At 28.9% G+C, this 14,461-nt stretch overlaps 1 protein-coding gene across 1 annotated transcript in view; it reads right to left on the bottom strand.

The window, feature by feature from the left end:
* LOC126901942 (uncharacterized) overlaps nt 1-14,108 on the bottom strand; it is a 108,346-nt gene extending 94,238 nt beyond the window's left edge. Inside the window, exons 1-2 of the mRNA XM_050678901.1 lie at nt 12,233-14,108; nt 6,626-6,670 (exon numbers count right to left, since the gene is read on the bottom strand). Of these exons, the coding sequence (XP_050534858.1) occupies nt 6,626-6,670; nt 12,233-13,960 (1,773 nt within the window). The 5' untranslated portion in view covers nt 13,961-14,108. The remainder of the gene's footprint in view (nt 1-6,625; nt 6,671-12,232) is intronic.
* Nucleotides 14,109-14,461: the final 353 nt, after the last annotated feature.

Genomic DNA, 14,461 nt, shown 5'->3' with positions numbered 1-14,461 from the left:
CATAGCTCGTCTTAAGATTTGCATAGGAAATACTGTTATCAAGTAGAAGATTAAAAAAAAAGTCTGTTTAAAATACCACCAGAGCGTATATACTTCTGAAAAGTTTTAATTCAACAAATATTATTCCCCTCTCTCTATAGATACTATTACGACTTAATTTCAACTTCTCGTTAACTATGGAAAACAGTTACAATGTGTTCACGTGGAATCCTTAACGAGCTTGCATCAGTATACTAAAGACTAGAGACATTGCCGATGCTTTTGTAAGTTAATTACATTGTTAATGATTTAATTTTTCGAACGTCGTTATCGTATTATTATCGCCAACTTTATAAGTTATACAAAAAGTTTATTCGAAATCCGCTGTTTTTTTTATCCTGACAGTTTTTTTATTTGAAAAATTTCAGTCGTAAAGAAAGAGATTCATTCGTTCACTTTCGATGAACATTTTGGGTATACAATAATATTTTGATGAAAACTTGATCTTTTTTTTCCTTTATCATCTCCGTATTGAGATTCGTCCAATTGTTCGAGATGAACAACACACGTGCAGGTCACGGCCGTCTTGTAAAGGAATATTAATGTTATAATTGTTATGCCGGCACCGTTTACATTGTACGGTTTGCATTTTTTGACGGCCCAAAACTTTGCTCTAATATATAAATAAAGCGCATATTTAGTTAAAAAATATATTTTCGCGGTATGTTACTGTAATCACGTCAACGTGACCATCTGCGGTCGTTATGCGAATAATATTTAATAGTTAATTGTATTGAGTGGACAATTGGTATTTAATTAATACAAATAACGTTAAAAACACAATAGTGATTTTATTTGCTGTTCTGCTGAACTCTACTCGAAAAACTCTCCACTGAATTCAGACACATTAATGAATGACAACAGACAAAGGCCGCTTCGTCATTGTAATATATTTAAAAGGTTTCCCAGAATTCAACAGCGCTAATAATTACTTTGCATTAAGATGAGTTAACAACAAAAACGTATCAACATTGAAATTTCAAGGGAAAACTCAACGAGAAACTTCAGTATACAAACACAACCGAATCGATCTTTAAAATGCATCTATATTTAAATATAACTGACATCTTCTCAGTAGAAATACAAGTAAAATAAAGTGCTCGAACTCATCTTTTAGAAATATGCTTGCGCGATTAACACATAAAGACAGTTGCTTTATTAAACTTTTAAAGTTCAAATATATTTAGCAAAATTAATTTATTATAGTAATATTGAATGATAAAAGTATAATCTTTGCCATTAAAGTTTTAGTTGGGATTTGGTGGATAAAATTGTTCTTCTCAAATAAATAATACACAATAATTTAAATCACCATATTGATATACGCCAACGACATTTCAAAACATTAAAAAAATTAGAACCAAGTTAATTAAAAAAAAAAAAAAAACAATAAAAAAAATACAACTGTGCCCAATTAAACATTAATTTTACACAGCAAAGACGCTAAAAAGTTTCTTTTACTTATGCAGACACAACCGAAACGCTTAACAGGCATAAAATATTAATGTACATTTTATTTTGTAAACGTCACAATTTCTATTAAAGCGCGCTTATAAATATTTGAAAAAAAGACATACCTGCTAATTTTTATTTTAACTTGCTGTTTATAATATACGAGATTGAATCCACTAACCTTTATGTAATTAAAAACTTGGATTTTATGAATAAATTTTGATTATATTTTAACAACGCTAATGTACTATCGAATATATCTTTTTACAATTTTAGCATTTATTGCAAAAATAAATAACAAGACTTTGCCGAAACTGTGAGATAAATACACTATTTACTCGGTGCCAAGTGTGAAAATAAAAGTTCAAAAAATAGAAGACGACATGAAACGAAAACCGTATAATGTTGCCGGTTATACATTAACGTACTTAGTGTTTAATCTAATAGAGTTATAGTGGACCATAAATAATAAACTAAAATGTTTTCACCACGAAGGAAAAATTAATACCTTACTTCCTTGATAGTTGTTCAATGTAAGTAAATAGTGTTGAACATGAACTAAACGATCTTACCATTAACGCTTTACGTTTATTTGTTTATTATTTTACAACCAGCTATAGTCCTTAATGCAATTATTTATGTTCATTGAAGAATTCAGTGATGTTTTACGTCGTTGTTGCCGCTATTACAACAAACAGTCGGGTAAATCTGCTGTATATACAGTACATTATAACTCTATTCAACTCCGAGTTAAAATAGACACAAAAAGGAAAACTATGACGAAAAAGTTGATCAGTAATTATAATTAAAACATTACATAATATTTCATAACTCGTTAGACTAATAAACACAACGCACTGATCCGACTACGGCAGAAATAAGTCTTGAGAAAGTGTTTGGGCAAAATGTCTTTACTCGCGGTAAAAGAGAAATCTCCAAATTTATTGTTTTAAAACAATATTTTAACAGTATAATTTTTATTATGGGTTGCAGCCGAAGCGAAAAACAATAACACATTTAAAATAATAAGTAAACTGCTTATGTGATTTTAAAGGCAGTTTAAGTCAAACCATCCAACACATACGAAGGCCGTAAAAAAATTGAATTTCGTAATGGTATTGTTATTTTTTTTTTTTTGTCGCCGTTATATTTATATGATAATGAGTAAAAACTGATTATCTTTTAGAACAGTCGTAACATGCAATAACCTAAGGTAAAACAATATTATTATCATTGATGCGATCTACACGTCGAGTGATGGCCAAAAACCAGTTTACAACGGTCTATGACAAGCTATGGTCACGTGTAGACAGATCTAAATACTACCTTCAGTTCTTCCGTGTAGTCGCCCTCTCCAAACACATCTCCGAGACCGTTTCTAATGAATGCCATTAAGGGTGATAATAGTGATATGGTAAAAATAAACAATAAATGATAACCGCTTCTATTAGTGATTTTTACGATAGAAATATTTGATTAAAAAACGCTAAACGTGTAAAATATGCAGTGCATAAATATTTTTAAAAATTACATAATAGACAGATATGAGTGAATGGCGAAAATCGATCACATTTGATAAGAACGACGTGGTCAATTTATGTTTATATATTTGTTGTATAACGAATCTTATGGTACTTTGAATTTGTTAATTTCTTAACAAGAAATTTTGAAGGGCCACAATTCTGTGATGATTGTAATACCTAGACGAAAAATCTTGAAAACATAACTGAAATCATACTACATAGACATCTCATCAAATGTCGTTTCACATAAATCTTTGAACTGTCCATACAACGGATTCGAACAGGTTCAATATTGCCTTTTGCGAATGGAACAAACCAGTCAGGTATTTTTTGACGGGATATGTAAATACTATTCAAGATTTCTAGACAATCGCCTAGGCATTACAGCCCTATAAATTTTCAAAATAACTACTAACCTCGATCCGATAAGCAAAATCTGAATGTAATCCGTAATAGATGTATTGATGTATTTTGTCAAAAGCTTAAACTCTGATAAGTTGAACGCAGCGATAAAAGCGGCACGCGAAAAGGCGCGAAACAGCACAAACGCAACGACGACACACCATCGAGTAAAGAAAAACTCATGCGGCACACGGCCTAACGAATACACTGAAACAATTACACTACTACACTACACGTTTGGGAACCGGCACGTCTACAACAGTAACGATGGCGCTGCCGTCGGCCGAAACGCGTGTCGGTGTGGTACAGCGTCAATCGTACGGCGGTTGCGGTGGTGACGGCTGTGCGCGCGGCTACTATGTGGAAGGGGAAACATGCGTGTGTGAGAGACGGACTGCATCATGACGCGACGAGACCACTTCCAAAGCCCCTTTCGGTTGGGAATACGGGAATACGTACACGATCGTAGCAGGTACCGATGAAGCGGCGTAGCGCAGTGGTGCCAACATGGATGAGGGGTGCATACAATCGATTGGGTGTCTGTCGGACCGACGGTAATAACTGCATACGCCTCGAAAGACAACCGATTGCCTATTTTGGGGAGCAAAAAACACTAGTATTTTATTGAGCATTTTGCCTGAATCTCACTACTAAAAAAAATAATGGTCCGGTGCCCGATTTTATAATTCCACTCAGTTGCCGTTTAAGTCATAACTCGAGAAAAATAACAAAAAGAGACTTTTGGCGAAGATGATAAAAAGGAAACTTAAACTATAGTTAAACATAAAAACGTGAAAAAAACACTATAAATGTAATACTTAACGTACGATGTGTAAAAAATTATAAGATACCATAAAAGACGATTCCACGATAATATTCATCAGCCTAAGTAGACTAAGAGAAGCAATTTAAATTATAATAAACTGTTAACTATATATTTCTAATAAAAAAAAGAAAATAATGAAAGTTTCACGAATATCATTTTTAGACACGTCTACAAAATATAAAATACAAGAGTATAACTTTTAAAATAAATTTACTAGAGAGGAAAAAAAGGTCTTTCAATCTGTTATAAGTATATTGCTTTTGATGTAATCAACTATACATATTTTGCATAACCTTACATTCTAACATTATTTTGTTCTTGACTTGTAGTTAAATATCCAGTTTTAAGTCACCTTATGGTATTTCGAATAAAAATTAAGATAGGGCAAAATAAGGATTTTTTATAAATCCTAAAATTAAACTACATTTTAAAAATCTAACAAGTTAATTGATAAAGTTAATCTAAAAATTAAAAAGTTAAGTTGGCGATTTCTCATTAATATTGAATAAAAGCGACATTACATTAAAATTAAGTTTACATTAAATATAAATATCTCTGTTAAGCCAAAAAGTTCAAGTTAACTGTCACTTATTAATTTGTATATTGCCTTATTAAAAAATAAAATATTAATAATATTAAAGTCGTGTTTAATTAAGAATAAACGGTTTTAAATTACATTACAATTCTACTTTCAAGGAAATTTAAGTTAAATTTGTTTAACTTAATTGTATCGAATCAAATGTGCCATTGAAAGTATCCCGATATGAATAATCTAAATTTTAGTACATATTTTTTCAACCTTTTAAAATATTTTTCAGCTTTATTTTATTTTAATTATTATGTTCATACAACTCACAAAGTTAAAAATAATTTACTTAATTATTATTTTTTTAATATAATTGAAAACGTGTAAATCATGTGTTAACATGTCAAGAATTGTGTAAATATTCTTAACTTTTTATATAAATAAATTAAGACGATTTATAGTTTTACATTCAATTTTTAACGTTTTAAAATATAATTATCATTATCATAATTCTGAAATATTGAATAACTAACATATTAAATAGATAAATATGAACAGTTTAATTGTTTTAAAGAACAATACTTTTAAAGATTTATTAGAAACAAAAAAACAGTATGTTATCAATTATTATAAATAAAATGTAAAATAATTTACAATAATTAAGTATTTATTATTAGCCTTTTTAAAAATATTGATATTACTTTTTATTTATTGGGATATAAATTGGTTTTTTTAATTGAATTAAACTGAAATATTATGTCTCATTGAATCTAACATGAAATTATTTTTAAACTAATATTGCTTTAAGTCATTTTAGTTAAAACCTAAATTTATTTGACAGAAAACTATACGATCAAAGACAAAGTTAAATTGTTTTATTTGCGTTTAGAATGCACAAACTAAGGACACAAGAAACAAACACAAAGATCCCTTAAAATAGCCTCGAACGGTCAAATTTAATATTTATTCATTAACGTGTTGTGTAAGTAGTTTTACTACATTACTAGTGTTCAATTAATTATGCAGACGTCCTTAATATATATTTTATAGATTTATAGAGTGTTCACGTTGTGTACACGGTCATAGCTTGCTTTGTCTAAAACCGCTATTTCATTATAATATATCCTGTAAAGTTCAGAGTTCTGTAGACTTTCCTGAAAGTCGTAGGAAATGAGCGTTCAATTATTATTTATGACGTTATCCACTAAAAAAACTTTATTCCTGTGGTGTTCGTATTCAAACTCATCCCCTGATCGATCTTATTGAACTTAACCGCATTTAAAACAAACGCTTTCGCTTAGTTTTTTTTTTGTTTGGCTACGATATTTTTATTATAAATTTAAAATTGTATCCTTGTCTTAAGAGTATTACGATTACAATATAACAACTGAAATATTTGTTTTAAATTCACATAATCTTGTTTACGTTGCTAAAAATATTAATGAAGCATGCATTTAAGCTATTTCTATGGATTGCCAATGATTTTAATATGTACCAAGAGATAATATATTAACAAAAAAAAAAAAACAAATTAACAATTAAAACAAATAAATAAAAAGGTACTAAAACTTTATTTCAACGCTTTAATGTTAATCACTCTTTAATCGTAAGCATAAAGTACGTTGTATTAAATTATCAATAAATAAATAAAAATAAAATAATGAGTTTAAAAATATGCATAGTATAATCAAATAATAATAATGCAAATTAAAATTATTTTATTTAAAAATGTTTTAAGTTCAAACTTTAAAATTAAATGTACAATTTTAATTGTTGTATATTTGAAGACGGATGAATAACACATGAGGGTAGCTATGGTCTATCTTTTTATGATTTAACATAAAAATCGTAGCTTACCTTTGGCTTGTGTAATGTTTTTATCACACCCGGATTTCCTTTGCTCTAAAACAATAAAAAATAGTGTGAAATTTTGTTTTATTTGAATATAAAAATAACACTATAAATTATACAGTTAATTTTCAATTTTAAAGTGCTAATGACTCAAAAGTTATTAAATTTGAAGTGAATGATTTTCATCCAAAAATGTTAGCAACTAAACTTATATGTATATAATTTTATTATAATTTACTCGATTCTTCTTGTTGGAAAAATTTTGGTTTTCTTAATTTTTATTCTAAAAATCTTATTTAAATATTATATCATAATAGTATAATTGAAAAACCCGAAAAAAAATTGTTTCATTATATTCTTGAACAGGCGAGCAAAAAACAGTTCTAAAATCTAAGAACTTATTTTTTTAAATTAAAAAACACAGTTTCATGTTTTAACTAATACATTTTAAATAGGTCGAACTAATGATTAATGAATGGTATAAATTAACATAAAATTATTATGTCTACTCACACTACATAGATACTATAACACAACTATTATTGTGATAGAACTACACATAGCATTTAAAAATCATCGTCCATTCTTTAAAAAATGTTTAAATTTTTACATATATATACTGGAAGTTTTTATCACAAACAAATGTCATAGTTGTGATCGAATTTTTGATACTTTATGACAAAATGACACTTCTTGTGTGTAAAATTAACATTCATATTTAAAATATACTGACATATAGAAATTTATGGATCAATACTTATAGAATGAATACGTCACAAATATTATTTAGACTTGTTTTTAATTTTTGACACTCAATTCGTTATTTGAACTTTATTTAGGTGTGTGTGTTTTGAAGTTTGAATAAGTTAATTATACATTTTACCAGATTTACTTAATCCTGGAAAACGAAATTCTGTTTGGCGCAATTCAATTGATTCTCAAAAAAAGAATAATTTAAAAGAGTAAGAAGTAAGTTTGCTTAGTAAAATTCGTTATTTTGTCGACAAATCTCAATAAACTACAAAAATAATAATTCATCACAATCATTCAAAAAGTTTTAAAACTATGTTAAAGATTACATTTATTTCATGAAAGATTATAAATTTTTCATTACTAATTATACACAAAAAATATATATATAGAGAAATAGACATTTTAAGTAGTAGAAATATTGAAATTTATACGGTTAAACCGTAAAATTTAATTGATTTTAACCGGATTATTATCCTCTTTCTAATGGTGTATTTATATGACCTTAACAAAAAGTGCTTCATTAAATTACTGTGCACGGACTCTCCATATTCTATCGATAATTCGTTCAACGGCTATTTATCACATAATTTGTTAATGTATCGAAGGATCAAGTAGGATTTTCCTATAGCTAATGGGATGTTCATGTTTTGTTCAATAGGCGTTGGTTTATGCTGCCTAGAAAATTCAATTTCTTTTTTAAGTATGACGTTCGAGTACTCTACTTGTCGTGTGCCCAGTTGAATTCCCTTTTAGCGCGTTCAACTAAAACCCGATTAATTTGTTCAAACGAAACAAATTAATTCAATCGATAAATTTTAACTTCTAGTTGTTAGAACACACCAATTGAATAAATTAATAAGTTTATAATTTACTCTTGTCTTATTGGAAATGATGATATTTAATGAATGTCACATGTGCTCATAAATACAAATATATTTAAATAAGCTTATACATCATTACTATTTGATGCGCATGATATTTCCCCAATTAATATTCCATACAGAATAGTAAATATAACTCATACAAAATATATACGTGGGCTCTAAAATTCCATAGGTGAAAATAACAAACAATAAAAATAAAGTAATTTAGTTGTACTCTTTATTTGATGTTTAATTACTGAGGAATCAATTAATAAACCTAATTTTTAGTGTTAATAGCCTATTTTAAATTTTAATTATTATTAAAACCTATTATTTCTAGAAAATTTCGATAATACTCATAATATAAGAAAAAATGTAATGTACAATATTCAAAATCATAATCGGACTTAATTCACAAATACTAGGCTATAATCGAATTTATTAGTAGCATGCAAGTAGATTAAAACAATAACTAAGATTTCAAAAGAACAAGTTTTCCCAAAGTGAATCTTACAACGTCTAATATAACATATTATATTATATTAGAAGAGTTCTCTGTGATCTTGCCAAATAACAAAATATATCAACCTTTTTTTAGTGCACAGCTGACATTATTTGAAATAAATCTTTACAAGAATGCATTCTAGGATTACTACCGTTTTCGTTTTTTCCCAATTCTTTATATATTTTGCTTTATTTCAAAATTATTCATCCCTTTCACATTGTCATCATATTTAAAATAGTAGTAAATAAGTTTATTACAAAATCATTCAACCCGTACATGTACTTGAACAAATCATTCTGTGCATAGAATAAAATGTCAAAATATATAGTTGCACACATAGAATAAAAGTTATTATAACATTTAAATATAAACATCAACAGATAAAGTATTGTAGAAATCAATTAAAGTGGAGAATCAAGGAATATTTAGAATAGTATTGATTGATTTCAATAAATTATACTTCTATTGGTTTCAAATTTGACAGTGATTAAAATTATTTTTCGTAAAACTCTTCGATGTGTATTGGAAACAAATTGAAAAAAATTTAACACCAAAAATTACATGACAATTGTTTTTAGAGACCGATTACTCTCAGAATACAAGTCATCAGAAAGTATTTTATTTTAAATCTTATTTTACATTAAATAAGTTTTAATAATTTAGTTTTTATACGATGCAGATGTTCCATTGCTATTCCTAACACTTCAAAATCAGTCATTTATGCTAAACAAAGCAAAAAAATTAGCAATTTAAAAAAAATGTTATTTCTAATTAAGCAAATATTTAACAAGCATTTAAAATTTGAGTGAACTTTTAAATCATATAAATTGTAAAATTACAAATTACAAATTATTGTGCATTTTTTTGTTATTTCTCTGTAAAAACTAGAACACAAAATTATTGAATATCAATTTCGCACTACATTTAATTGCTACACTAAGTATTTATTCTTGTTATACTTATCTATCATAAAATTTGTAAGGATATATATATATATCAATGTTATATGTTTTAAAATTTCAAATCAACTACTACTTACTAAATTATAATTAAGATAATAGGAGTCGATTTGATTTTTCAAAAATCCAACAGTTTTTCTTAAAAATTAAATATCATCTAGAGATGTGTATAGAAGCGTTTTCTATAATATTGATTTTAATTACTGTCAGATTTCATCTATATTTTTCTCAAATATGCTATGACCAAAATGTATTGTGTTTTTTATTTAATTCTATGCTGTGTCCTAAATGACAATCGTTTTTTACGTATTATTTCCTAAACGTATTCAAATCTATTGTCTACTGTTTTTATATTGAGTTTAATAATTTTTTAAAAACATTTTAAAGATAAAATAAATGTATGCTTTTTGGATGTCAACAAGGTCAATATACAGCGTGTTTAGTAAGTAAGCAAACAGGTCAATTGTTACAAACAATGAGAAAATAGGTATCTGTTTCCTTAATTACTGAACACTCTATTTATATAATAAAATAAAATGTTATGATATAAATATTATAAATGTTATAAATAGAGTTTTGATAATCTTAAAAACATCAAATACATTCGCAAATAATTTAATTCTATATCATCAAACTCGTTTTTCTTAAAATAATGGCTATTCCTTCCGTTCTTACTTAAAAAAATCTAATAGAGATTATTTATTACTGTAGTATTATAATAAACATGAAAAAATAAAAATTTATTTTAAAAAAATTTATACTTGGATTACGTTAAATTACTAAATAAAATAAAATTTAATTAGAAATATTTTCATTGTTTTTAACTGGCTATGACAGCCAATATGATATGTATTAATAAAAATATAATATTTTGGTTTTAGTTAAAGATTTAAATCTAAAAAAATTAAAAAGTAATAATATTTTTTAAACAAAAATATTTGTTGATATTTACTTATTTATTAAAACTTTTTATTTAAAAATTAAAACATACATCAATGTAAATAAATTTAAATTGAATTGAATTTTCTAATTAAAAGTTATTAAAATTCATATTATTTGATGTAAATTATAAAACATACATTAGGTTAATATAAATTTTCCTATGACTGACATGTGTATGAATTACACCCCTTAAAAAAACAATTAAATACCATAAAAACTATGAATTTTTAAATGGCTAAAAATATAACAAAAACCAGTGCGTGTTATAAGTACGCGCCGATGGACTTTTTTCGTTTAATAGATATCACGTGAAAATTGCGTCTATTGTGGTTCACAATAAAATTTTTTATGCACAATTAAAATTATTTGAAATTAAATTATTTAATATATTTTAAATAAAATTACTTTAATTTTCGAAACGTCAGTGCTAAATTATATTATAAAATATACTTTACAGCCGACAGTGACGCTCGATAATCTATTTTTTTAGGACCCTCTATAAAGAAGTTATACTTCAAAAACTATGTAAAATTATTACAGATTGCCGTCTTATATAATATATATTTTTTATGTTTAAAATTTTCTATTTTGTTACGAATCAGTTATGAATTACTTACGCATTTATTCACTTACTCATATTATACAACGCCATATGAGTATAAATAAGTGAAAAGGGTATAAAGTTTTGAATTATATTTTGGAATAGGGGTGCAAGCAAATTTGTTACGGACAGCTGTTTACTTAGATTACTCCTGCCATAAACTACATTATCAATATTAATTCTCTACTTACGCAAGCGAAAAGTACAAGAAATAGATAATAGTTTTCTCTATGCATAACATAAAAATAAGAAAGTGTAACACGATATTAATTCCATCGACTAAAATATATTTTATCTAAAAAATATTCTCAAAAACATTCGCAAAAGAAAACCTATTCTTCCAAATCGTTTTCAAGACAATTTGTTAAGTAGATAGAGTGACAAACCGAACCAGATGATTTTTGTGTGAAAATTAATTAAAATTTAATTATAAACAAATGACTGATACTATAAAGAGAGTAGTATATTGAAACGGTCAAATATGGATACATAATATATATATATATTTAAATGAAATTCACTAAGAAAAATTTTAATATCAATATAAACTTTTATTACCTGACATAGAACTTAAAACTTAAAAACTTAAAAAATTGATGTCAAATTAAAAAATATTACTTGTTTATTAAACAAATTTGTGAGTATATTGTTGTCCCTGTATCAAAAATAGTTATATATTAAAAATGCTTTTAACGCTTTGTTTTACTTATAGATGTACAGTAAATTTTCGATTGTAATAAAACAAATGGCTAGTGAATCATTTTAAATGTACACTAATCAGTTTGATTTTTTGAGATCTATTTTTAGACTGAAACTTTACCGTGTCACAAAATACTACTTTACTAGAAATTATGATGATTTTTAAATTATTTGTTCTATTCAAATAAAATACTTAATTTTAAATAATTACTTATAAACAATTTTTAATCAACTTAAAATTATTTTTAATAATAAAAACTATGGGATATATATTGTATTTTATCGTACAACCTGCAAAATATCAGTAGCATTCACTGGAAGTCGATATGCTATTCCATAAGGATGTGGATGCTGAGGAGGTAGTCTAGTATTGACGTTGCTAGATAGTACTTCTACCGGAGTAGTTGTGGAGGTATCTTTAACCTTTAAGTTACTCTTGATAGGTTTTTTTGCTGTATCTGGTACACATCCTACCGATCTGGACGTTAGAAATGGTTGATCTAAAGCAAATGTAACCCGTTGCGACCTCCCAAAAGAAGCGCGACCTGTTGATGAAGCCATTGAACCGGTAATAAACTCATCTATTTCGGATGGAGGTAACAATTCTTCGGCTGAAACTGTTCGTTTATTCATCGCCATTGGCTTAGATGTAGCCTGATGTTGTCCACAATTACATGACGATCGATTGGAAGGTTTACAATCATTTCCATTCTGTATGGCAAGAGGAGGTCGTGGGAGAGTCAAAATATTAGATTGAGCAGCGGAAAGTTTTTCTTGGATAAACGCCCGTTTGGCACCAAAGTTAGGATCACGTTCGGCCGTCACTCTACTAGACAACGTATGGTAATGGTGATGGTGATGGTGGAAATGTACAGGATTTCTACCATCAGCACTTGAACATCGTTTAGTTAATTTTTTACGTCTAAAATCGAACGTCGGTTCACTTTGAGTAGACTCGACGTCTGTTTGTACACCGGACGGTTGCCCCCAAGATGATCGGGTGGAAATCGTACTGCTAAATTTTGGTTCAGATAAATTTCCTAAAGATTGACGTCTATTCACATCAAACACGGATGGAATTATACGTGGGCAAGGTTTAGCAACTACACCAAGTGCCTCGGCAGCACTCATTTTCTTGGACGATTGTTGATTAGTGAGAGCTAGTAGTGCAGGTGAAGAACAGCGACCGTTCGACGACCGAAAAGAAGATTTTACAAGATCTTTTGTTGGTAACGGAGGCGATGACTTCTTGTCTAGTACAGTTGACTCTTTGATGGAATCTGATGGTAAACTCCCTCGTTTTTCCACCAACGGGGATGGCCCTCGCGGTAAAGCTTTAATCGCGCTATCTGAACTATGGCGAACTTTTTGAGGATGTTGAACATTCTTTATCGGTGAATCTATTGTTCGCACCCATATATCTGCCGCTCCGTCGTCTTCTTCTTCAACTCTAGCATCTGCATTATCATCATCGTCGTCAGTACTTTCAGCTAGCGTAGAAGTACCAGAATCTACTTCAGACGGCCGGTGATCTTGAACAGATTGCTTTGTAACGGTTGTTGCCATTGAAGCCGTCAACGATGACGTCACAGCACAGCTATTTTCAAACTTACTTATTAAAGCTGATGCAGTTAAATCTTCCTCGGGTTCCAATGGTGTACAAACAGAGGGTACTTGTTCTGGAGCATTACTAGTTATAGTAACTGGTAAATGTATGGGAGGCTGCATAACCGCTGTCACAGACGTTACCGGCGTGCATGACGCTAAGATCACCGCAGGACTTACTGTAGCTTGAGAGACTGGCACATTTTCGGTTTTTGAGACAGGTTGTACAGTTGTTAGCCTGGTCTGTTCACCTCTTGGTGGTGGTACCGGTGGTTTTCGTTTTGTAACAGTACGAATCGGCGGTGTTGGTGGCGTAGAAGTAACAATTGACACCGGCGGAGATTGTGGCTGATCGGTGGGCGGAACGGCCGCTAAATATGTAAAAGGTTTACCAAAAGCCGCGGACGGCCGCATAACGAAGAAATGCAGTTTTCTGTGTTTTTGGTCGTTCTAGTTCAAACGTTGCGGATGAAATATCAAAACACGTAAACAGCAAAAGCCGTTTTTTACCCGGCTTGTGCCCTGTTCAAGTGCACCGCGTGCGTGTGCGATTCGTGTACTGGAGCCGATGTAAACACTGAGGTCCGTTGACGGCGGCTGTACGGCGGATCGAACTGTCAGCGGTGCGCATGACTATTGCAAAGGACGAACTACAGCAGTACATGGCGAATGTGTGTATGAAGTAACAACAATTAAAAGAAAAAACCTACGCGCAAATTTTATTTTTTTTTAACTATTACCCAAAAGGCAATTTTTAACCTTCATAAATATCTCTACAGTTAAAAAATAATAAAAGAAAAGAAAACAAGTATACAAGACTTCTATATATTATTAGATGCATCAATAAGACCCAGTCAAGAGTCCTGTACTTCCCGTTGTCGACTCTGAAATCCTAACCATAGTTATATCTTTAGT

Source organism: Daktulosphaira vitifoliae, unplaced genomic scaffold (genome assembly GCF_025091365.1).
Source record: "Daktulosphaira vitifoliae isolate Bord-2020 unplaced genomic scaffold, ASM2509136v1 Scaffold_3, whole genome shotgun sequence".
In the NCBI taxonomy this organism is placed as follows: domain Eukaryota; kingdom Metazoa; phylum Arthropoda; class Insecta; order Hemiptera; family Phylloxeridae; genus Daktulosphaira; species Daktulosphaira vitifoliae.
The sequence above is the reverse complement of the archived record's forward strand: the minus strand, read 5'-3'. Positions and strand labels throughout refer to the sequence as shown.